The sequence below is a fragment of the Crinia signifera genome, chromosome 6 (genome assembly GCF_055691185.1).
Source record: "Crinia signifera chromosome 6, ASM5569118v1, whole genome shotgun sequence".
Lineage (NCBI taxonomy): Eukaryota > Metazoa > Chordata > Amphibia > Anura > Myobatrachidae > Crinia > Crinia signifera.
Window position 1 is genome coordinate 142,767,204 of NC_139222.1, and position 27,074 is coordinate 142,794,277.

General features: G+C 45.0%; 1 protein-coding gene across 10 annotated transcripts in view; it reads right to left on the minus strand.

The window, feature by feature from the left end:
- Positions 1–27,074, minus strand: part of TANC2 (tetratricopeptide repeat, ankyrin repeat and coiled-coil containing 2) — a 454,397-nt gene that overhangs the window by 160,862 nt on the left and 266,461 nt on the right. For 9 of the 10 annotated variants that reach the window (XM_083147487.1, XM_083147485.1, XM_083147486.1 and 6 more), the window contains one exon: positions 5,242–5,313. The exons of the other annotated variant lie outside the window; for it this stretch is intronic. In XM_083147487.1, coding sequence (XP_083003613.1) covers positions 5,242–5,313 — 72 coding nt within the window. The remainder of the gene's footprint in view (positions 1–5,241; positions 5,314–27,074) is intronic. 10 annotated transcript variants of the gene reach the window in all.

Sequence of the window (27,074 nt, forward strand, 5' to 3'; positions counted from 1 at the left end):
ACTTGTTCTTCGTGTATGGGGACCTTTATACTAACCCCTCTATTTGGGTTTTGTGTAATTCAATAAATACACCGATCAGCCATAACATTAAAACCTCTGTCAGGTAAAGTGAATAACACATCTCATTACAATCTGTCAAGGGATGGCATATATTAGGCAGCAAGTGAACAATCAGTTCTTGCAGGTAATGTGTTGAAAGCAAGGTATATAGGCAAGCAAAACCATTTGAGAGACTTTGACAAGTAACACATTGTGATGAGTAGATGGCTTTGTGGGGTGTTCCTGGTGTGCATTTATTAGTACTTGTGAAAAACAGAGGTAAAGGAAGCACAACTTGTGAAACTGTGACATGGGCAGGGCATAAAGTGGTCATGCAGAGGTGGGGGAACTCATTTCTCTTTTCCACCAAATTACCCCGCTCCCCTCCCCCTAATAGGCAGAGACAGGGCCACTGATAGAGTTTTTGCATCCCCGTGCAAAGTAGAACACTTTTCTGTGAGAATTACTGTGCAGGGACAATGTGGAGGTTAAAATGTTCCACCTCACCATTAGAGGTGGTGGAACTCAGTTCCACCCCGTTCCCCCTCACTTTAATCCCTGGACATGGGCAACCAAGGCTGTGGGGAGTGAAGGCTAGCCTGTTCAGGCTGTTCTCACTGTAGCACAAATGGCTGAAAACGTTAATGCTGACTATGATAGGAAAGAACAACCATATACCTCTGAAAAACAGAGGTTGATTGGGTGCTATTAGACCAAAGAGTAAAATTCAACGTATGTTAGAAAAATATGTTTTCCAAAAATATATATTACTGAGCTGCAGTTCTTAAAAATAGTACTTGTGTCTGTACAAATAGACTGGGTTTCCTCATAAGTCAGGTTTTTAGACCTGGCTTTGAGTATACACAGAAAGAATACTTGATTCCTAAAAGGAACAGAGGACTGCGCTAATAGATAAAAAATTCCTCTCTTACACCATGGGAAAATACACGTTTAAAACAATGGATTTTAGTTTTAAATGCAATGTATAGCAAATTGTGCACTAATACATCACATCAACATAAACATTAAAAATTTAAATAAATGAATAAAATGCAATACTTTGAGTACTATTTTAAGCCACAAGACTTCCAATATGGTATATGGGATTCCACACTTTATATATCCTAAGAAATAAAAGGAGCAGGCTTATGCCCACTGTAATGCCAGATGTCAGTAGTCACGAATAGACAGTCTTTTTTAAGGTATATAGGAGATAAATTAACACAACTGCGCTCAGCTTGTATGTAGTTACAGGTGCTGCTAGTCTCGTTAAGGGTATCCCAGTCCCTTTTTAATTAGATTTGGAGAACAGTTTGGGGTGAGACAGCGCTATCCTGTTTGTGTTTGGAAGTGTGGAAATGAGCAAAGAATGGAGATTTGAAAATAGATAAAATAATGTAGATTTATTCGATAGTTGATGATAGGAAAAAGAAAATGTATATACATATGCAAGCAACTTAAAGTGAGATGTTTATTTGTTGTACTTGCACCAGACTCTGGTGTTATGGGGATGCTGAAGGTTGGGAGTCTGAATTACCCTAAGGGTAAAAAGGGTACCTCTGAGGGTATTACTTGGTGTTATAATTACACCTGTGAGGGGTCCCCAGAGTGGGGATTCCTATGGCAAGTGTCACCAGAAGAGTTTTCCCAAACGGGTTTTGAGATAGTCTGTACTAGACTTCTTTGGCTCCCGTAGGCCCTGGGACAGGTCTCTCCTGGTGATTTGGAGATACCAGGAGAGACCATAATAAATAAATAATTGAAAAATAATAAAAACCACTGAAGACTGAAAGGTTCTAACTGATCCGTGTAGGCTGCCGATTCGTATTTATATGGCAGATTAGTAAATCTGCCCTATTTATGAGTCGTATTTTCCGGAAACTACGGCCGATGTCAGTCATATACATTCCTATCCGGCATCGGCCATATTCGGATTTCTTAGTAAATTTTCCCCTATGTTCCTTGGTATCCACAGGATTTGTAGACTATAATAAAAATATATATTTCTTCCCACTGCCATAGTGAATCATACCCCACCTCTACTAACTACCACCAAAGCTGCACTGCCAAATTCACACAATATTTACTTGTGGGTCTGCAGCCACAATGCAGTACAGGTTGAGTATCCCTTATCCAAAATGCTTGGGACCAGAAGAATATGGGATAACATATTATTCTGTATTTTCAGAATATTTCAATGATGTATCTTGGGGTATCTTGCATTTATGCTGTACAAACACACACAAATATAGTTTATTTGTGCATAAAACAAGTTTTCAAAACATGAAACAAAGTTTGTGTACAATCTCAGGCATTGAATTTGAATGCTAAGCAACCATTTTCTTGTACATATATATTGCCAGTTACATAACATGTCCTCAGTAGTGCAGTTACAGATGTCCCCAGTAGTGCTTTTAGCAAAAAATTGAATAGCTCGAAATTGATCTGGCTTAAAAGCATTTTTTTTTTGGTCATAAGCCATGTCGTAAGGACATTGATGGAAGAACAGAAATATTTCCAATATACCTTAATGGTTATGAGACAGAGCTTGACACATTTTTTAAAACCAAGTAGCCAGGATGAAAGTGTAGGAGTCAGACATGCTAAAGGTGCCCATACACAGTGTGATGCGCTCCGTGCATTTTTATTTAGATCACATGGTATCTAGTTTAAAATGCATGCGATGTGATACAGCAGCATGCATTATGGACTAGATGCGATCTAGTTCAATAAAGACATGCTACACATACATTTTGTACCGTGGAATTGCCTTGCACGGTACAAAACGTACATGTGTATGGGCACCATAACTCACCCACAAATAAAAGCAAGTTGGCCACCGCCATTACAGGTCCTGCACGGCTGAGATGGCGACAGTAGAGAGTAACAGGTGGTACGGGGAGGTTAATGAGGTGATGGGTGGCAAAAAGAGGGTGGGGTGTGGTGAGGGGTTGACGGTGGAAAAAATTGGGTGCGGCGACGGAGGTGGTGAGGTGAGAGTGGGGTCAGTTGACAGGGGTAGAGCTAAGGGAGGGGGCAAAAGAGTGGGTGTGATGGGTGTGCGCTAGGGGAAGAGGTGACGGGAGGCAAGAGTGGGTAAGGTTGAAAGGGTCACTTGACATGTGACAGACGGCTAGGTGACAGGATGAGGGGGGCGACAGTTGGTGAGGTGGAAGAGGAGAGGGTGGGATGAGGACACAGGCGTTCTTACCAGTGGGCCTCCAATTCACTGGTGGGAGGCTGTCCATCTCCTCAGTGCCGGTCACTGCTGCTTCAGTCTCTCATGTGCCGCCCAGCACTGCCCGGGGGGTCAGGCACCGCTGACTTTCAGCAGGTGGGGGAGACAGGGTGCCGGTGCCTGCGCTGCCTCGGGTGAGTGGGGGGAGGGTGGTCGGACATCGCTGTCCCCACTGCTGCTGACTTCCGTCAGAAGGGGGGAGAGTGTCGGGCGCCGATGTGGGCGCTTCCGCTTGTCAAGAGGAGAGGTAGGGGGTCGGGTACCGCTGCCCGCGCTGCTGCGGATTTCCAGCAGAAGGGGAGAGGATTGGGTGCCGGTGCTTCCGCTTGTCTGTTAGTAGGAGGAGAGGGAGGGGGTCGGGTACCGCTGTCACACTGCTGCTGACTTCCAGCAGGAGGGGAAGGTGGGGTCTGGAAACGCTGCCTGCGCTGTGCCGCTGACCTGCCCACGACCAGATTCTGCTTCCGCCCTCCCTGCAAAAAAATCTGGCCAGGAAGCAGAATCTGGTCGTCATGGCGACCTGGCCACAGGTATATGTCGAGCCCTGTTATAAGACAATAGTCTGTTCTTTGACAAAAAATATTACTGCAAAATGTTAAAAAAAGAGGCAATAAAATAACTGCGATGTCGTAAATGATTTCCATTGACAGTTCTCCTGTCAAACGATATATGGGGAAATTCAGACCTGCTCACTAGACAGCAGAGACCCACCATCAGGGGTCTGTGCAACCAGGTCTGAATCAACCCGATTGAATATGCAGACACATATAATTTTACAAATGATATCATTCAGTGCCACATCCAGGAGCATGTTGTGGTTGACTCTATGGTAAAGATTTTACTGAATATGTAGATGACAGAGGGGTATGCTAAGGACCCACGGGAGCGCGCACTGTTAATGATACAGTGGTTATATACTAGACGATATGCATGAAAATATCAATATAAATACAGAACAGAAAAATGTGCTGTAGCTAGAATGGAGATAAATACTGTGTGGGGAGACGAGAAGAAAGGAAAGGCCTGCTTATGCACATTGCTCAAAAGCAGAACCCAGATTAATATAAAACTAAATATAGTGAGGCGGTATGAAATTCCTGGAAAGAACAGGGCTGGGATTACATTTCAGTATTGCAGCATGAAATATATCCTAGAAGAGTAACCCAATTAGTGTGAGTCCCCAGCTGATGGATGAAGCCATGGAGAAATGTCTAGGATTCCACTGAACACTTGAAAGTCCCCTTGTCTACTAACCTCAGAAAAGCAATAAGGTGCAACTCATCATGGCAAGTCAAAACACTTGAAGTGAACAAATTCAGTTTCTAAGGCATTTTATAAGAAAATATACCATTACTATAGTTAATGATATTGCATTACATAAATATTCTGCAAAACATAATTTTTTTTGGCACACTATATTGTTATAGTTGAAATGTGCCAAAAACAGGCCAGGTTTAGCCTTGTAAATTGGTTCAACCCATCAAAAGTAATGGACACGATACATACAGCCTGGTTCATGCTTGATTGTTTCCGATGATGTGGGTCGGCACATGTGCGGATATGTGCATATGCACACCCCCTGTGCGAATGTCTCGCCGAGGCGTTCGCACTGACAGGGGAGGGCAGGGGGCGTTAGCAGGGGAACATCCAGCGTTTTATGGGCATCCCCATTAAAACGTTGCACGTTCACTGTTCGGAGTGGGTGGCTGACACCACATCATGTCAGAGCCCACATCTTATTCGGTGATTTGTGGTGGAAATAAAATTAAATTCATTTTTTCTATATTTTTTTTTATTTTGTTTATAGTTAAACTCCAGCCCCTTAGCTAGTGTGTGTGCCTCTCCCCAAAGACCTAAAGCATATTTCTGCAAGTCTGCTGTGTCCGAAATCGCACTTGCAATTCCATACACCTCTGAATCGGGCACACAGTGTTGGTACAATATTGACATATGCTGTTTCTCACCTTGTGAAGACCGGCTGTGGCGGGAGTCTACACTGTGCTGCCTCCGGTCCTGTGGCTCCTCATTCCCCCCATCTAAAAAATGACAAAAGCAAAAATAACAGTTGATTAGATCCTGGTCACCTGACTGACAGGCTATGCGCTTTCCCATTGGTCTTCTGTTGTCTGTACATGCAGCTCAATCTGAGGATATCGTCAATGACGGCTATGCTCCTGGATGTGGCCACTAACTATTAATTTACAAAATCGCTCAGTGTGTGCACACTATGGTCCTAATTCAGCATGGATCACTAATCAAAGAATTTGCAGTGGACTTCGAGAAGAAAGCCGCCACCCAAACTTAGAGAAAACGAATTGTGATTGGATTGCTAACGGTCATCCATTGGCAATACTCAAGAGACTTTGCTGTCTCTGCAAATATGAGTAGGTCTTAAGGTGCCCATACACGTTACAATTATTGTATACAATATAGTATCTCATCGCATGTGCAGACCATCCAAGGTCATGGGGCGATTTCACTAAGCGATCTGACTAGATCACTTAGAAATGGAGCACTGATCGCTGTGTGTATGCCCTGCGGACGATGGCGATGTGCAGACCCACATGTCGCTGTCGTGTGCTTACACTGGCTTTCCTGCTAGATCACGGTGCTTGGCCTATAAACAATAGGCAAAGCCCTGCTCAGCATACAGCATTGCGGGGTGCATTGTGGGAGTACTGCGATGTGTGCCGAGCAATCATGCTTAAGCTCATTGCTCAGCATGGAGGACGGGTCGCCCCTTGTGTACAGTGCTATAGAGTAACAAGGAGAATCAGATCAAATATGCCTTCAATAATCAGAAAGGGAACCAAGAGATGTTATACATGTTATATGCAAGGCCCTACATGTTGATGGCTTGATTGGAACACTATTCAACATTAGTAGATCAAGACCAATGACATAAAGAAGCACCTTTCACCGTGAAGTTCAGTGCTTTGGTGTAATAAACAATACTAAAAATGTCTGCATCACCATGTACAAAGTCATGTGTTATCCTGCAAGGTCATCACAAAGTAGTTTGAGCCGTAAAACAATCAACACCACAATCTGTTTGCACAAAACTTCATTACCAAATACTAAGTTAATAATTAAAATGGACTGGGCACTAATTAGTAATCAGACAGAAACAAACATGACCAGCTAGCATTTATAGTGGATCTATTACTGAAGAGCTGAGAGCACCAATGCTGTAAATGAACCACTTTCTGCATGCAGGAAAAAAAGAACATCAATCTTGGAAGTAAGATAAAAAGGAAGTCTCTAGTTAGTGACTTACTAGCTATTGGTACACAAGTGAAGCCTTGGGGGCGAGAACTAAATTGATAGTCTGAGATCCTGACTACACAGACACTTGGCAATACAACATTGCCCTTGCAGATTCCTCCCCATTTCTCTGCACATATATGGGACAGTCGGCGTTGATTCTGGGTGAAGGGAGTGAATTGCTATTGCCAAGGCATTTAAATGCCAGCAACGGCACCCCTTCTTGCGCCCATTGCCTGCCCAGTCAAATCCCTGATTCGTCCAAAAGTGCTCGGGAGAAGACATTCACTGGCAATTGAATTCACCTCTGTTATGACATATTGTTTTGTTTTATGCACGTTTCTACCAGGATCAAAAATTGGGAACATGCACGAACCCCTCCTGTAACCGAAACAGAGACAGACCAGGAGAGAAGGAGTGACCAGGCACATGCGGACTCCATGTTACTAATAGTGATTACTAAAATATGAGTTTTGTCTGCACACCTCCTTGACATTCTCTCATTGGCTAATTACCATCGTATTGACAAACTAAAACATAAAACATATGTTCTAAAAGAAACAACGTTATAAGTCCAAGCATCACACTTAAAACACATATACAGAAACAATGGACAGGGTGTTAGGTATTTAAGGCTGCACAGTATTACATTTGGTTTCCCTGGAACTATATTTTTCAGTGCTACTTATTGATATTTTTAGCATAAAATTGCTATGTGGCTTTTTACAGTGGCTTTCCAGAAGTAGAAAAGTAAATGTCAGGGAGGGCAAGCAAAAAGGAAGACAAATAGCAGACAAGCAGATTTGAATAAACAGATAGGGTTAATCAATCTCCTCTATGATAGGAATACATGATCAAACTACCACAGGTGTGGGGAACCTTTTTTGTGCCAAGGGCCGTTTGTATGGGGAAAAAATCCTTCTGGGGGCCATATGTAAAAATTTCTCTTACAAATTGTCCTGCTGCAGCCGTCCCACGCTCCGGTGGCTGCCGCTGACTGGAACTGACAGTCTCCGGCTGCTGTTGATTAAGAGGAATCTCGCGAGAACTCCCGACCTCTCGAGAGAATTCCCCTGTACTTGACTCCCGGCAAAGCTGCCAGGCGGGTGGGAGGGCCACACAGATCGGCTACGGCGGCCGCATATGGCCCCCGGGCCTGAGGTTCCCCACCTCTGCGCTACCAGGACAGTGTAACACAACCAGATCTAATAGTAAGGGTACTATTTAGGGTTTTACGATATTGATGCTTGGATTTGGATAATGGGTATATTGTAATTTGCATTCAGACAAAGGAAAAAACACAAAGTAAAGATGCAGATGACTGATGGATGACTGAAGTGCATACAAAAAAATACATATACTTTTACTTATACCCCTTTTAGACCAAAACGCCGGGTCGCACCCGGCTTTTTGGACCCTGGTTGAAGCCGGGTGCGACCCGGCATTTAGGGGCATTTACACCGGACGGGCTTAAACGCCCGCACCCCCCTCCCGCCCCTTCCCGGCGCTTGAAGATGACAGCGCGATGTCATCTTCAAGCGCCGATCGATGCCGCCGTACCCGGAACGCTGCTGGGGGCAGCCCAGCACTTAGGTAAGCTGCTAGGCTGCCCCCAGTCCCCGCGCGCACCCCCCGCCATTGGACAGGAGGTGAATGGATGCCGCACACAGGCATCCGTTCACCTCCCTCCCCCGCCGTCGCTGCTGTCTGCAGAGTATAGCAGACAGCAGCGCCGGCTGTCAGTGTCAGACTGACAATCCGTCCAACCTGCGGACGCTGCGGTCCGCAGGTTGGACGTTCCCCATTCATGTAAATGGGAGCCGGGTCATCCAACCCGGCGTTCCCATTTACACCGCCCTCTACCCAGGTCCTAGCCGTGTTCTACCCAGGTCAGGACCTGGGTAGAAGTCCCGTGTAAAGGGACACGGCGTTAGGGATTTACACCGCCGAAGATCCGGGTCTGACCCGCCGCTGACCCGGATTTTTCGGCGGTGTAAAAGGGGTATTAGAAAGAAAATGGATTTGATTTTAGCAATCATTATGCGATTCCTTTTTATTCTTTTTTGCAGTTCCTTCATATGATCTTTAATTGAGTGTGGTTCCCAAAAAGACTTAAGGATATTCAATAAGATTTTTCAGACAGTCGAAAAATCTGCATTATTCAACCTAATCAATTAAAGTGCCAATTTTTGAACTGTGGTAAAAATCAGCACATCAGGAAAACACGTGGAACGGAAACTACCCGATCCAGGTGTTTTAGTCCAAACTCGCTCCGGTTTTAGAACATTTTTCCACCAGTGCAGTTTTGACTTTTTATAGAATGAAAACGGGGAATGGATACGTATCTCACTGGTGTGTGCTTACTCCTAATTCACACAGATACACCATAATTCTAAGCTTATCCCACCACTTTTAGGGCCACACATCAGAACTATAGAATTGAAGGGAAAAAAAACCTCCAATTAGATAGATAGATAGATAGATAGATAGATTGTAAATCCGGCACTCTATAAAAGAGAGATTATATTGGCAGTGCCTTCCTGGAATGGTATATATACAGAGCATTCTTTTGTTGAAAAGAGGTCAGGAGGCGGCACTCACATTCAGTGGAAAAAGTGTATTCAAATCATGATATCAATAAACATTGAGTCAGCATGTACAAGTCAACAGTTTTGGGGCTGGCACCCCTTCATCAGGACAGCGGACATGGGTGAATACAATGAACATAGTAGCTGTACAGATATAACACTTATGCTGGGTACACACCAGGACGACTAGGGCCCGATCCCCACAATCTCGATCCAATTCCGATCAATTGGATGTAGATTGTGTGCTGATTGGGCCTTTTCTGACCTGCTGTGGACCGATCCGATGCGCGGTCCCGCGGGTCGGTCGGTCGTTATTGAGATCCTACCTGCTGCAGGTAGGATCTCAATGACGACCATACAGCCGGGTGCGGGTCGGACGAGACACTGACGACCCGCTCACGATGTGCATCGTGAGCGGGTCGTCCTGGTGTGTACCCTACATTATAGTTACGATGTGGAATGAATGACTTTATAAAGCCAGGAAAGGCAGAAGTACCTTAAATCCCCATTCTTGCTAGCAACAACAGGAGGGAAGTGATATAAAAGGTTTAGCTGAAAAAGGAAACCTATTTCCTAGAAAATTCGTAGAAACTAAAGTTCATGCTCTAAATCAGGAAGGCTTTACATCAGGGGTAGCATTTGCAATCACACATCAGAACAGATGCAGTTACATTGCCTCTAAACACGGTAACTCTTTATAAATCCTATGCAGAGGTGGATTCAGACATTATGGGGCCCTAGGCAAGATATCGGTTTGAGGCCCTTATCAAACAATCCGTAGCACCATATTTTTTCTGCTGATTGCAGCCGGCTTCGATAGAGTATCTTTGCGCATGTGCAGTCTGATAAATACTCAGCTGCTTGAACACCAGCATTGCATACAACTCTGAAATCGGGCTAGGTCTAGATCTTTTGGAAGTAGCTTAGAAAAAGTTGCAGCTAAGCAGCGAAACGTGTCAGTCTGATACCCTTGTGCATCCACCTGTGCCGCATTGTACTAATCACTATTACTTTAGAACTGATCCAGCCCTGTATCCTGTCAAGTGTGAGGGTGTGCCAACGCCCTCCCTCCCAGGATTCTCTACTCCTCTTACAACTTACCTGGCCATCACCCTTTCTGTGGACATCTTCTGAAGGATTGGGGTATGCAACCCCTTTGCTGCCAAAAGGTTTTGAGATACCTGGACACTTAAGAATTACTATCCATACCACCTTATGACACTGGATTGGGTAAAATAGGACTCCTTCATATGAACTCAATTCTTAGAACATAAGTATGGAACCAATGGGTGAATATAACACATTATATTTGAATTTTTCAATTGGATAGTGCTCAATTTATTTTAACATTGTTTATATTGTATTTACCATTTATTAAATTTGTCAACATTTTAACACCAGTGTTTAGCGCTATTTTTCCGTGTTCTTGACTGGGGGAGTTATTACCCCAAGTATTTTGTACAAGCAGCTACTTGGCACACCAGCTCGATGCAGAGCGCCCCCTCTATACCACTTGATATACCCTTCTTTGGAAGTAGCTTAATACCTGTATCACATTTAAATTAAATTGACAAGCCACATACAGTGGATGAAACCATTCGGTATGTCCAAACTATTTTTTAGAACATCAAAAGGGACTTTTTGGGAGTAGGGACCGGTCTGCGTCATGTCATAACTCCATGTGGTTGTGTAACGCTCCTCTGGGAACATTATGGACAGCCAGGATATCGTTATGGGGCCCTTGGGACTTGCTGGCAGGAGCCTCTGAGCCTAGGTCTATAATAGTACTTAATGGCAAGTAACATAGATGAAGGATGAATGGTGTGTGATAGATAGATAGATAGATAGAGTCCCCTGACAAGTGCTGAATCTTAAAGGTTTTGATCAAAATATGAACTAAATCAACATGATATTATGGTAAGTGCAGATCCTGTGTGATTTTTATCAATGTGATCACATACCACATGAAATCCCTATAGATAGGGGTGTACACACGGTGAGACCCTTCAAAGCGATTTTTACTACATAGTGAAGGTTAGTAAAGATCGCTCTCAAGGTTAGAATAATCACCCGATAATATCATTCAGTAAAAAAAGTTGCCAGACAAGGATATTTTGACTAGATCCCTGGCTGTCTAGTCAAAATCTCTTGTATTAAAAGCTGAGGGAGATATTCGCCAAGCGATCTGCAATTAAATAACAACCCAGTATGTTAATTATAGTATAGTCAAAATCGCCCATAGACAAAATCGCGGGTGCGTTTAGTCAAATCGCTTAGTGGATTTACTAGCAAAAATTGCTCCGTGTGTACCACCCTTATGAGTGGTTAGTGTAGTGAATCAGTGATTTTTGTTTATTAATATTTTTTTGTGATTTTCTGAAGTACCCCCAGGTTTAGCTCAATTAATCAAACTTGTGTTGAGGGAGGTAGGGTGGGTTGGTCAGGCTCAATGGCAAGGCTGCTGGAATTGAGGCAAGTGAGGTGAGGTTGGATGACAGGGCTGCAGGAGTTGAGACAGGGAGGTGAGTGGGTGTGCTAACTGCCCAGAATCAGACAGCGTGGGGAGCGCAATGAAGCCTCTTGTGGGCACAGTGGCTCACTAATTTCGCCACCTATTCTATTCACCCTCTATGGGGGTCGTGGACCCCCACGGGAGAGAATAGCCGGTGGCCGCCGGGATCCCGAGTGTCGGGGTTTTAACAGTCAGGATTCCGATGTTGGTGTAATGACTGTAAGAATCCCGTCTGTCAGTCATCCGGCACCCGAGGTGAGTGAGGTTGACCGGACAGAGTGGCAAGGGTGCTGCAAGAGTCTTCCCTTACCTCTAGTGTGCAAAAGTGAAGACAGAATTCAAGTTTCCTATATAAATATATTAGTGATATACAAAAGTATAAAAGCAGTGCTTATATCACAGAAGTATTTTCACCCAAGAGATATGGGGAGGGGGGAAAAAAAAAGTAGTATTTACATTTAAATGCAGGGACAGCAATATTCTGTTGATGTGGCTGTGTGTGGTACATTAGTTTTATGTTCATTAAACTATTATAATAATAAGGAAATAAAAGTGCAATTTATAAATATGACACAATAGATTGTCTTCCTTACAGTTAGTGTCATATAAAATAAGTACAAAATGAGCAAACCAAACATGTCATTATGTATATTACAAGTGTCAAGTAGACAATAGCAATACCCTACGCAGGTGAAAGCTGGCAGACCTGGAGTACAAAAAGCTTCAGTCTGCCTGCACTATGGAGCACCTGTGTTCAGAGAAAGCCTGAAACACTGATGCTCGCCTGTCAGCTCAACCTTTAATTATTCATTACTAAACAGTCACTAATCTGCTGTTTTGCTCCAGGTTGTTTTCTGGAGCCTGCCAGATCTCTCTACAAAGCAAAAATAAGATGAAGTGCAATCTATTTCATCCTCTATTTTTCACCCCAGCCTTATCAGGGGGATGCAATTAGTATCCCGGCGGTCGGAATCCCGGCGGTCGGGGCACTTTGTATATATACTAGAATAAACTAGTGTGCCCGCTGCGTGGCGAGCCCGGAAAGGGGGGGTGATCCACGGCCGCCCCTTGTCGGTATTTCGGCGGTCAGGATTCCGGCATGGGGATTATGACCGCTGGGATTTCATACTGATCCCTTATCAGGACAGCCTGAGCATGCAATGTGTCCAGTACACTCACTAGGATTACAAAATATTCCGTAAACGACCTGTAATGTACTGTATATTGGGGCAGATGTATTAAACCTGGTAAAGTGATAAAGTGGAAGGTGATATCGCACCATCCAATCAACTCCTAATCTATCATTTTTCAAACACAGCTGATTGGCTGGTGCTTTATCACTATACTAGGCTTAACACATTTTCCCCACAGAAGACAAACACTTGCGTTCATGTTGAAATAGAGGGGCAGATTCAATTAGCTGCGATGGATTACACAACTTTAGCGGAGTGGATGTGTTTGTAAATGAATGAGTGCAATCTAGTGAGGATGACCAATAAGAAGTCGTCAGCTGCTTAGACTATTTTTTTTTTTAAATTGCTAATAGGAATGAACATTAAAGGAGGCTTAATAGGCTAAGTTGAGTGACAGCCGACTATGCTGAGATGGAGGAAACATATAGCAAAATCCATCTAATGTATTTTCATTGCAATGTTATATTAGTTAGAGTATATACAAAATATACTTGAACTTGATTCAGGTCACTTTTTTTTTAGCAAGTATGTCCTGGTCTCTACAGAATAAGTCAATAGTTGCTTTCTTTTAACATAAGCCATGTGTCAGACACACAGCTGGGATCATTCCAGACCACTGCAGATCAGCATTTGTGTAAAGACCTTTAGGCCGAGTGGCTGCCACCTTGCAATCTTTTGGCAAGATCAACATGTCGACAAGCAGCAACAAAATGTTCTTGTAATGAGAAGGACCACATGAAGGAGAGAAAGCAGTACTAGCTTAACCGCATCCCATATAGACTAATCCCAAGTCTATAGCTGGTGACTAAGCAGTTTGTGTAAGGCCTGTGTGGGAAACAAAGAGTCCTCTCTTCCCCCCCTTGGTGCTCTGCCACCTTATCCAGAAGCAGCGAAGATGAGGTGAGCTTTTACGTAAGTCTCTGCTCTGCTCTCACAGCAGCTGAACAATATGTAATATTGAACCTGAGGAGGAGACAGCTAAAGACAGGAAGTGACTTTGCAAACAGGCTGTGCAAGGAGAGAACAAAGAGATCAGGGCTGATGGTGTGTCATACAGAATCCTGGCTAAGCCGCGCTTCTTACGTAGGAGCTGGATCTCAACGTTTTCTCTGCATAAGTCTATTACCAGCTGCAGACTAGACTCCTTCTTCTACATAATAACAAGAAATAAATACATTTTCATTCTTGCATTTTCACCATGTCTGTGCTGTACTTTTTAAACTAATGTTCACATGTCCTCCTGAGTTTTAAGCCTTATTGGGAAAAAAAGCAGCAGCCATAAAAAATAAATAAAAAAAAAGACAAAAAACTCTGACCCACAATCCATATGGAGCCACTAATTGCTGTCCGCCTTCAAGAAATAATGATATCCTGTCTGTTTGTGTGTGGCTTAATCAGATAAAGATTTGGTAATGTGGCTTAACACCCGGTCAGCCATAGAAGTACTGTATAAGAGTAAAGGTATTGGGTAGTGTAGGAGTGGCATACCACTAATATTTATATTTTACTGTCCACAAGCAATATGTTAAAGTATCAATAGAGTAAAACTCCACCAACTACACAGCCAAATCTGGTGATTCATGCTGTAGCAAAAAAAAAAAAAGATACTATGGGGTGGGGAGGATTCAATTACGCTAAGTCCAGTAGAGGCCTCGGGAGATGCATCTCTGTAGGATTTTACTGGTATTAAAATGCTGCTTATGTTTGCTCGCATCTCTATAAATTATGTTTGCTTTGCCTTAATACCCAATTGCGAGCAGCAGCACATTGCAAGAGGCTCCAAAGGGACCTCACACTTAATTGAATCTCTCCCTGTCATTTTCTAGAAGTTTTAGAAATGGAAAGCACAACATTTGCTATGCATTTGATCCGTATGCAAAGTTACACAATGAATGCTTCAGCTGTGGTCTCCAACTGTGTGTTTTCAAATCGTATTCACTGCAAAATATGCCACCTTTCTGTACTTTGCTGCAACGCCTCAATGTTCTCAAAGATTTACTGTCTCACATCATTTCACAGAATACATTTAAACACAGACTTAGAAAAGCAATGCCAAGAAAGTATTAAAGCCCATTTGTCGCCTACATACAAAATGACCAGTATTTGTGAGAATACTATTACCCGCATATCAGAGGCAGTGGATCAACTAGGATTGGCTAGGCTGCATACGCTCACAGAACAGCCGTCTATGCCAGTGGTCCTCAACTCAACTCCACATGCACAGAGAGATTTGCACAAGAGATTTGGGCTGACCGATTTAGTATGGGAGATTTATGTTAAGCAAAAAAAAAAATAATAATAATTAAAGTAATGGGTGGCTATTACAGTAGTGAGGGTGATTACTCAGATTACTTCTCACAACAGGGTAGATTTGCAGTTTCCTTGCTAAGCAATCTGACTAGATATACTGTATGCTTGAATGATCTAGACAGGCGATAGTGACACTCATCGCCATCGCTACGGGCATACACACTGTGCCATTTGTGCTTAATTTCAAAACTATTTAGCCAGATCGATTAGAAATTAAGCAGAAATCTTACTGTGTGTATGCCCTTAATACTGTACCAGAGTCTAGTATGCATGCTCAGGTGTCCGGAAAATAGCGTGGCAGCCATTTTCCTTTTGTGCATTAGCAAAACAGGGGAAATGGGCGCTGTGTCATTACATGCCATTACATGACACATCCTCCACCCATTATGGATGTGCCCACACATTTTTCCTTTTTAAAAACTGGCTTTTTTTCTCCTCATAAAAAATGTTAAAAAATGCAGTTCCAACGCTTTAGAAAGACAGCAGATTAAACATCTAGAGGCTCCACGAACAAAACGCTTGCTATTCTTAATTCTGAATACCATTAACACTAATGAACATTTTGAAGATATGGTAGAAGATAAATGAAGTGCAAATCTCCAGCACTATGCTTTATAGAACCTGTGATCTGTGTATGACTCAGAGACACCTAACATTCTCACTTTATCACACCAAAGACCTCCAATACATGGGTCTGCTCGATACAGTCACTCTGTCAGGCATGTGATGGCCTATAAGTAGAGGCTTTTTTTTAGCATTTGCTAATTACATCAAAGATAAATGTGATTAGCATAAATTAGGTTTGTGTGACAGTGCTGCACTAGCGAGCTCCTTACCGTTTTGCTAATAACTCCACAACAGAATATAAAAAGGCAGAAGAGCAAAAATGCCTATTCCTACCAGGAAGCGACATCTTCATTGCAGTTTTCACCTTAAGCCTTTCAGATTACCCAAAAATAAAAACACCAGAAATTAAGAATAATAGATTAGCTTGTGCCAGCTCCACATGGAAGTAATTCAACCCATCTACTACTCTTATACAGTATTTTGGAATGTGACCCTTTTTTTCATATACATTTAATTATTTTGAATGTGACCCTTTGTGCATGGAAATAATTGGATCATAAATCCCTACAGGAACTTGCGGCTGAAGCTGTAAAAAGGGTGACTTTACTATCTACCCCCAGCTCAGCTCACCTTACCTGACCTCCAGCCTTGCAATATAAGTCATTATTTTAATCTTATATTACTGCTTGAAGATTAAAGAGGAACCCTAAACTTAATATCATACAGTTACCTGAAGAATGGAATATGTAGGGGAAGTAGGCACTATACATTACTATACAACATGGTGAACTGCATAGTGTGCTAAGGAAACATTGAAAACAATTATATTAATTCACACAAAGGAAAACAGATACTTAAGTGGTCTTTCTTCTAATGCAACTAGAGCAGTGGTGGGCAATCCATGGTTCTTGAGCCACATGTGGCTTTGTTTGTTGTGATGCAGCTCCGGCACTGACAGCCTGCCTCCTATGATAGGCACGCAACTGTCAGAGGAGGCTTCACTATCTGGGCGGAGTGTCATATCATGATGTCACATCGCATGACGAGAGGAGGAGCTCAAGGTGTACACATGGAGGATGCGGTTGTGAATGCAATCTCAAGGTGAGAACTGTGTGGTGGTGGCGGCAGCACGTATGATTTGTATTAATGCTCCTAATTCAAGACAGATCAGGTTTCTATGCAAGCTGGTTACTACTATACAAGAGGTTAAATGGGGTAGCTTGTTTATTATTGGAGACTTTATATCCATATCTTGTTAAGTCCTCCACACTTTCTAAGCACGCTTTCAAATAGCTCGTAATCTATCCAATGCCTTCTCTCAGGTGTTGGCGGAGTATGAACTATTGCTAAAAATCCAGGCACTAATGATTTTTCCTTTTTTTCCGCAGCTGTCCATAAATCTTATTCACACATTGACCTGCTTCTTACTGATAAGTGGTCACTACAACTAATTTGATTAATTCTGAAGTTCGGGTGGCCTATGAGACTCAAGTTGCTCAATTGGAAGCGAAGCATAAAATTAACCTTTCGGACTCACAGCTTAGATTAGGCCTTGAAGAGGCAGGTAGAAAAAGTAATGCTTTATCGCTCCAACAGGTTCAGGGTGCCATTGCTCGTCTGGTTCAGAAATTCTACACCTTAGGCAATAGAGCTAGTAAACTATTAGCATGTAAACTAAAAAGCAAAAATTATATTAACTGTATTACACATTTACGGGTTACTTAGGTTTGTAATCCTTGCGATATATCGAACATCTTTGCAGATTATGACGGACTTTATAACTTTATAGATGACCTTATGCCCTTCAGATGCCACTGTGGCCACCTTCTTAAACTCTCTTCACCTGCCCAAATTGTCTTCGGAAGACTCTCTTGCCCTCTGTTCAGAATGGACTGCTGAAGAAGTTCAGACTGTAAATAAATCCTTACCTAAAGATAAGGCACCTGGTCATGACAGATTTAAAATATTGCACTCCACAGTCCTCAATTAACTATGAATGTCGCATTTGCAACATACGCATTTACGCTTTATACGCATTTGCAGGAGATTGGGAATGGTCATCTGACAGATAGACTGAAAACCCTCCGTGTGTAAATCTGCACGTAAATTGCACAATTATCACAACAGCCAGAGAAAGGCTGATCAAGGCCGGCACTGAAGTCACACTCCCTCCCTTAAAATGCCTGGGCGCACTGGCGTTTTTGCATACACTCCCTGAAAACGGCTGGTTACCACCTCAAATGCTGTGTTCTTCAAATTATGGGCGGTTTGCAATTAAATCTTTCCGCTAATCTGCCACTAGCTTGGCTCGCTCATGCACGCTACAATCTATAAGCATGTGCAGTAATTCGATAACAGCACAACAGCGATCAACTCTTAACTCAAGTTTTCTTCTATTCATATGGATGACTAGGTGAGTGCTTCGTTTACATGGAAGAGAGATGAAACTAAGATATGAGGCAGTATGATGCTCTGGGGCAATGTTCTGCTGGGAAACCTTGTGTTCTGCCATTCATGTGGATGTTACTTTGACATGTCCCAGCTTCAATATTACCTATTGGTGGTGGCCTCATGGAGCAGGAAAAACTGATCAGAAATGGTTTGAGGAACATGACAGAGTTCAAAGTGTTTACAGAACCACAAAATACCCCTGATCAAGCTTCTGAGGGATGAGCTGGAAAATAAGACTTAAGGCCCCCAAAAACCAGAAGGATTTTTTGGCTGATTGTCCGAGTTCTGACCGATCGTCAAATATATCAATTTTTTTATCGATAACTGGCAATAATCGGCCGGTTATTGGTTAAAAAAAAATAAAAAATCGGCGATATATCGGCCAAAAAAAATCGTTCTAGTGTGTGGGGGCCTTTAGCCGCGGAAGCCGCAATTCGCAACTTACAGGACTTTCTGGCACAGGCTCTGTGCCAGACACCAAAGGACACCTTTAGAAGACTTTTGTAGTCCATGTTATGGCTGATTGGTGTACAGATAAAGATATATGTAGATAGCGATAGAGCAAAAGATAGACTTAGTGCATTGGGACAGTGAAAAGCTAAACTGCATACATAGATTGTTCTGGTTCAATTAATTCCAAAGGCTATACAGGGTTCGAAGATGGGTCACACAGCGAGGACCATCGAGGTCTAAGCTGTGAGAATATTTAATGTTTCTACAGCTGCTGCCTGCACAGAGCTCTTTAAATCAAAACTAATCGGATGTGGCAGACTCATAAATATTCATATACAATATATTTATGCCAGTCGTCACAGTGCATCTGACGGACAGCAGGGATATTAATGCGGATAAATGAGCGTCTCTTGCCCAATGATTATTCACAGAATGTTGAGGCCCAAGCACTATCCTTACTAAATGCAAAGGTAATTTGCACTGGGACCCCGTCAGACAATAAATATTATTACAGGACCCCAGCAAGTTACTACTGAATGGCCGCCACATGTGTGGTCAGTGAAGTGACCACTATTGTGACAGGGAGGCAGTGGGTAATGGGGGAGATGGAAAGGGGGGCACACGGGATGGAAGAGGGAAGCAGTGGGTGTTTACTTAATGAGTTATACCCTGTCCCCCCTTCCACAGACACATTAGCCTGATGATCAGCAACATAGTCGTGACCCCATGCTGAGGTGGTCGGGACCCACTTTGGGGTCAGGACCCACAGTTTGAGAACCGCTGAACCACTTACATTAGGTCCTGGCATAATACAGCCTGGACAGTCATGCTAAGACTTGTAGTTCCATGGAGGTTAGAAACCAACTGCAAACAAAACAGTAACAACATGAAACCTGATAATAGCAGGCAGACAAAAAATAGGATTTTGGGTACCTACCGGTAAATCCTTTTCTCGTAGTCCATATGGGATACTGGGCTTCACTACTATGGGGGATTGAGACCTCCGCAGGAGAGACAGGCACATAAAAGAACTTTCCGTGTGGGTGCACTGGCTCCTCCCCTCAATCTCCCTCCACTAGTCAGTTAATGCAAAAACTGTGCCGAAGGAGAGCATGTGAGGAGTATGTGAAAATGTATTGTGGTGAGATTCATCCAGCACACCCAAACGAACAAAAAACATATAAAAGAGGTGAATCCTAACAACTTAAGAGGACACCTGTAACTAAAACAAATCTATAGTCATATTTATCCTATAGAAAACAAGGCAATAAGCCTAACCATGAAGTAGGATCTGACAGCAGAAAAAGCCGCACTGAGGCGGGCTCCCAGTATCCCATATGGACTACGAGAAAAGGATTTACCGGTAGGTACCCAAAATCCTATTTTCTCTACCGTCCAATGGGATACTGGGCTTCACTACTATGGGGAGGTCCCAAAGCTACCAGAACGGGTGGGAACGTGCGGATTCTGCTGTAGAACCGCATTCCCGAACTGGGAATCCTCCCTGGCCAGGGTGTCAAACTTGTAGAACTTCACAAATGTGTGTTGCCCTGACCAAGTTGTGGCCCTGCAGAGCTGCATTGCCGACACCCCTCGAGCGGCCGCCCAAGAGGTACCTACAGACCTGGTTGAATGAGCCTTTACTGAAAAAGGAAGCGACAAACCAGCTGATGCATAAGCCTGCTGGATAGTACATCTTATCCACCTGGCAATGGTACGCGTTGAAGCAGGTAAACCCTTCTTCTGCGCATCATAAAGCACAAACAGGCTGTCCGTCTTACGGATCCTAGCTGTGCGCTTGACATACCCCTTAAGGGTGAGGACCACATCCAAGGTATCTGGTATATCTGGGTGTGTCGCACTAGAAGGAACCACAATAGGTTGGTTTAGGTGGAACCCTGACACCACCTTTGGAAGGAATTGTGGTCTAGTCCTGAGTTCCGCCCTATCGTTGTGAAACACAAGGTAAGGGCTCCGACAAGATAAGGCCCCAAGCTCGGACACCCTCCTGGCCGAAGCTAGAGCCAGCAGAACAACAGTCTTCCAAGTGAGGTGTCGCAGCTCAGACTCCTCCAGTGGAACAAACCGGGCTGATTTTAGGAAAGTAAGAACTACTTCCAAATCCCATGGTGCAGTGGGAGGCACAAAGGGGGGCTGAATCCTCAGCACCCCCTGTAAGAAGGTTTGCACCTCCGGCAGGGCCGCAATCTTTTTCTGGAAAAACACAGATAGTGCGGAGATTTGGACCTTTAAGGAACCCAATCTGAGTCCCTTATCCAAGCCAGCCTGAAGGAAACGTAGCAGACTGTTTAATTGAAAACTGGCCGGAGGCAAGTCATTCTTCTCACACCAGGCAATATATCTGCGCCATATTAAATGATAATGAGACGCCGTCACCGGCTTCCTGGCTTTTATCATTGTAGTGACGACAGAGGGATGGAGACCCTTGTGGACTAAGATCTGCCGCTCAACCTCCAGGCCGTTAAACGTAGCCGCTGTAAGTCCTGGAAGACGAACGGGCCCTGGAGGAGCAGGTCTTCTCTTAGGGGCAGACGCCACGGGTCTTCCACTAGCATGGCCTGAATGTCCCCGTACCAGGCCCTTCTTGGCCAGTCTGGTGCCACCAGTATGGCCTCCGTCCCCTGATGCCGGAGCCGCTTTAGCACCCGAGCCAACAATGGGAGAGGTGGGAAGAGGTACACCAATTGGAAATCCCAGGTCCAGGTGAGAGCGTCCACCGCTATCGCCCCTGGGTCTCTGGTCCGTGCACAGTACATTGCAACCTTGTGGTTCAATCGTGAAGCCATCAGGTCGATCTGAGGGAGCCCCCACAGATCCACTATGGCATCGAACACTTGAGTGTGAAGTCCCCACTCTCCCGGGTGAAGATCGTGACGACTCAGGAAGTCCGCCTCCCAATTGTCGACCCCCGGGATAAAAATGGCAGACAGGGCCTGGACATTCTGTTCCGCCCAGGACAGAATTTTTGACGCTTCTCTCATGCAAGGCATGCTCTTGGTACCACCCTGCCGATTTATATAGGCCACAGTGGTGGCATTGTCCGACTGGACCTGGATCGCCTTGCCCTGTAACAATGGAGCTGCCTGTAACAGGGCATAGTAGACCGCCCTCAGCTCCAGCTTGTTGATATGAAGGCCCGACTCCAGTGGAGACCATCGACCCTGTAGGCGGACTCCCTGTGTCACAGCTCCCCAGCCCCTCAGGCTGGCGTCCGTGGTTACCAGAATCCAGTCCTGGATCTGGAACCGTCTGCCTGCCAACAAATTGGATGAATCTAGCCACCACTGTAGCGAGATCCTGGTTCTTGTTGCAAGGCCAATCCTTCTGCGCATCTGCAGGGGGGAGCCGGACCATTTTGTCAGAATATCCAATTGAAAAGTCCTGGAATGGAAGCGGCCAAATTGTATTGCTTCGAATGAAGCCACCATCTTGCCTAGAAGCCGGAGGCAAAGATGGATCTGTACCAGAGGTGACTGTAGGACCTCCCTGACCAGCTGTTGTATTGCAGTGACCTTTTCCATCGGCAGAAAGACTTTTTGTTCCGATGTGTCCAGGATCATGCCCAAGAAAACCATCCTCTGGGTCGGAACCAGCTATGATTTGGGCATGTTCAGGATCCACCCGTGGTCTCTTAGAACCTGTATGGACAGATTGAGAGCACTGCTTAAAGCCTCCGCCGACCCTGCTTTTATTAGCAGGTCGTCCAGGTATGGCACTACATTCACCCTTCGGAGCCTGAGTAGTGACATCATTTCCGCCATTACCTTTGTGAAAACCCGCGGGGCTGTCGACAGGCCGAAAGGTAACGCCCGGAATTGGTAATGGTCGTTTCCCAAGGCAAACCTGAGATAGATTTGGTGTGGGGGCCAGATAGGAATGTGTAGATAGGCGTCTTTGACGTCTATAGAGGCCAGGAACTCCCCTCTTTCTAGGCTGGCGATCACAGAGCGCAAGGACTCCATCCTGAACTTGAACACGCGCAGGAAGGGGTTCAGTGACTTTAGATTCAGGATGGGTCTTACTGAGCCGTCTGGCTTCGGTACCAGGAATAAGTTGGAATAATATCCCTGGCCCTGCTCCGTGTGTGGCACCGGTACAATTACCTGAGACTGAAGCAGCCTGGTAATGGCCCCCTGAAGGAGCACCTGATCTTCCTGGGATGCTGGAAGTGCCGACCTGAAGTATCGTCTGGGAGGGGGTTTGTCGAATTCCAGCCTGTAACCTAGAGAAATGAGACCCCTGGCCCAGGAATCCAGACCCGAGGCGTCCCACACATGGCTGAAATGCAACAATCGCGCTCCCACCGCGAGAGAGTCTCGTGGCGGGAAAACCCCGTCATGCTGCAGGCTTAGAGGAAGTCGCGGCATTTGGACGGTCCTGGGTGTTGGAGGTGTTAGGCTTCCTAAACTTGCCTCTCGTGCCCCTGCTGGCATTGGAGGCGCCCCTAGCCTTGGGGCGAAACCTGTTCCCACGAAAGGACTGCTGGGAAGCACCTGTGAAGGTACGCTTTGCAACCGTGGGGGCTGATGGAAGGAAGGTAGATTTTCCTGCCGTTGCCTTGGAAATCCAACCGTCTAATTCACTGCCAAACAGCCATTCTCCTGTAAAGGGAATACCCTCCACACTCTTCTTTGAGTCTACATCTGCAGACCACTGACGCAGCCACAGGGCCCGTCTGGCTGAAACCGCCATGGCTGAATTGCGTGCGTTTATTGCGCCCAATTCCTTTTGTGCCTCGCACAGGATTTTTGCGGTATCCTGAATGTGACGCAGGCTGTCCCCTATCTGGGCCACAGTCATGTCACCCAACAACCCTTCCTGAATCTGGGTTGACCAGGTATGAATAGCCTTGGCCATCCAGCAGCTGGCTAAAACTGGACGCTGGGATGCCCCACTAGCCGTATATATGGACTTGAGGGTAGCTTCCAGCCTTCTGTCCGCCCCGTCCTTAAGGGTGGATACCCCTGGGACTGGTAACAACACCTTTTTAGAAAGGCGGGAGACAGAGGAGTCCACTACCGGTGGCTCCTCCCACTTCTTTCTGCCCAAAGGTTCAAAAGGATAAGCATTTGTGAACCGCTTTGAAAGGGTAAACCTCTTATCAGGGTTTTGCCATGCAGCCCTGAACACAGTTTCTAACTCCGCCTGCTCAGGGAAGTATACTGGCTGTTTCCTCTGAGTCATGAAGAAAGGATCTCCTTCTGCGGATGCCTCCACTGGGAGATCTAAAACCTCCCTAATGGCCCTGATAAGTGGCTCTGGACCATGCACTGCCGCCTCAGGAGCTGGTTCCTGCAGACCCTGCTCCTCACCCTACTCCAATATGTCCTCATCGTCATCATCTGTGTCAGGATCCATTGCAGTAGCCTGCCTCTTTTGAGGCTGTGCGGGAGGAGGAGGTACATTAAGGGTATGAAGAATATCCACCCTGGCAGCTAACATGGACAATTCCCTCTGAACCCTCTGCGTTTGCTGAGTGTTAGTGGAAAGCTGTGAAGCCACAGAATCCAACAAGGTCTTTATGTTGGAGGCCCAAGCAGGCTCCTGCTCGTCTGCCTGCGACGGCCCCACAAGCTGTGGGGGCACCCCACTGATCTGGGTGTCAGCACTGCTGGGCTGAGGTGACATACAAGCCTCACAAGTAACCTGTGACTGTGTCTTGGGCACAAACTTGGTGCTACACACCATGCAAGTGAACTTTTTCACCATGATGAGACAGTACTAACAATGTCTGCTGTACAATCTGCAGTACAACACAACCCCCACGCAGTCACACACGTGCACACACCGCACCACTGGATATGAAAAACAGACTATGTGCTTGTTTTATGCTGTGTTCTGTAACTAATCAGTGGGGAAAAAACAGAGCAATTGGGGAGCCAAGTACACCCTTAACCTAAACTCACAGATCTGGGTGAGCTGGTAACGCTTACACAGTGATATGAACAACACAGTGTCTAATAAGCCAGATAGCGCAGCAGCGCTAAATCGCTATGAAAAACCTGCTGTCTCTGCCGTGCTGCAAGTACCCGGATCCACCACGCCAGTGAGGAGCCCTCTGTAATGGAGTCTGGCAGCGTGTGAAGAAGCAGGAAGTGACAGCGCGCGCCCAGCAGAGCTTGGTCCCGCTCTGAGTGAAGCCCCGCCCCCTGTACACGGAGCTGGCGCTTCTATATATTTATACTGACATTAATAAAGGTGTAAAACATATATATATATATACATTATAACCTGAGGGGTGTCCCTGGTGGTCCAGCGGCAGCACCCCTATGCCAGTTACCAGACGCGGTGTTCACGCGGTCCCTGCTGGAGAGCAGCCATTACTAGCCGTCGTCTTGCCGCACCAGAAATGGCTGCGGGGACCCCTTGTGGGACCCCCAGCCTGTACTCACCACTGAAGTCTTCAGACCTGTCAGGGGTGTGCGGCGGCTAGGAGACTTGCTCGCCACAGCGCAATGCTGTGCGGTGACAAGTCCCACGCAGGACCGAATTGTCCTGTAGCAGGGTCAGCTCTGCACCTGAAGAGGTCGGGGACTGACCCTTCCCCTGACACCCACGAAGCAGGACAGCTGTGTGGTCACCACAGCGCCCCAAAATAACAAACTTTAAAAATAAATGTAGAAAAACTCTGGAGCATCCAGAAGCACTGCCTCTCCTGAGGCACATTTTTCAAAAGATTGAGGGGACGAGCCAGTGCACCCACACGGAAAGTTCTTTTATGTGCCTGTCTCTCCTGCGGAGGTCTCAATCCCCCATAGTAGTGAAGCCCAGTATCCCATTGGACGGTAGAGAAAGGTATGATGTAATGCTATCGTGCTAGTTTTTGCCTGTACTATAAGCAGATGGTACAAAAGAGGAACCACTAGATTTGCAACTATTCAAAATATGCAAAACAATGCACTAAAACCATCTGGGGGGAAATAGTCATCTTTAAATAGATAACTAAAACCCTGCAGTTAGCACAAGTGTGATAGATAGATAGATAGATAGATAGATAGATAGATAGATAGATAGATAGATAGATAGATAGATAGATAGATAGATAGATAGATAGATAGATATTCCACGGTTTGACTTCTTTCTAACATTAACAATCTTAAATTAATAGGCTTCAATATTTCAAGATTTATTTGAAATCTTTCAATAAAACCGATTTTAGACTAAACATAATTAAAACATGCACTTCTATGAAAAATACTTTTCAGAGAAACACACAAACACAAAAGAGGGGTTAGCATTAGCACTGGATAGGTCACTAGAATTAAACATTAAGAAGAAAAAAAATCCTTTTTAGTGCAGAAAACTTTTATAAGGACAACACTTACAGGAGGTACATTCTGTACATGCATCATAAACATGGAAATAACAAGAACATCAATCATAATACAGGTCGGGTATCCCGTATCCGAATTATTCCAAAAACCGTGGTTTTTTGGAATAATTCAAATTTTATTTTTTATTCCCCCCCCCCCCCCCCCCCCCAACCCTCTTTTAATACTTACCAAGTCCTCCGGCGTCCACGGCAGGCCTTCAGCATCCTCTCCGGCGTCTCCAGCGGTCCCAGGAGTGCTTTGCGCGAGTGTGCGCCGGTGACGTCACCGGCGCACCTGGGAACTTCCACAAAGCACTCCTGGGACCGCCGGAGACGGTGCTGGTGGCCTGCCGTGGACGCCGGAGGACTCCATGGACGCCGAGGGACCATCGGGGACCCACCAGGGGCAGGTAAGTATGGCAAAAAAAAAAATATTCCAAAAACCGGAATTTTCCCTTATCCGGAATGCTCGTGGTCCCGAGCATTTCGGATAAGGGATACTCAACCTGTATAATGCTCTACACACAGCTGAGTAGGATTCTGGCACACAGCTCCAGATGCCCATCAAGCATATATGTTTATTAACCATCAATGGTGGAGGGCCGATGTTTCTCTATAAATGACTAGAGGTGAAATGGATTTTTTTTTCTGAGGCACAGGTTTTATAGCCCTGTCTCTTTTCAGTAAGCCCCACACCACCTTTCCTGATTGGCCTTTTGTTGTCACGTGATCCACAGTAATAATGCCCCTCAATGGTTTTCGGGCTATGATTTCCAGCCATTGGTGTGAAGTATTGATAGTACCATGGAGACCATCGATGATCATCTCTAAGTTGGTTACCCTTCATAAAAAGCAGTTTGTGGTAGCTTGCAGAAGGCTGCAATTAGTTAATATGAGCCATCTTTGATACAGCAAAAAAAATAATAACAGGTTCCTTACAACAATGGAAGCTCCTCCCATCCATTATGCATAAACAGCTTGAAGATCTCCACCTGTTATGTCCCTCCAAGGGCAAAATGTAAAAGTAATAAAATATAGGTGCCCATACACTAGGGCTGGGGTAGCCAACCCTAGTCCTCGAGAGCTACCAACAGCGCATGTTTTGCAGGTCTCCTCACAGAATCAC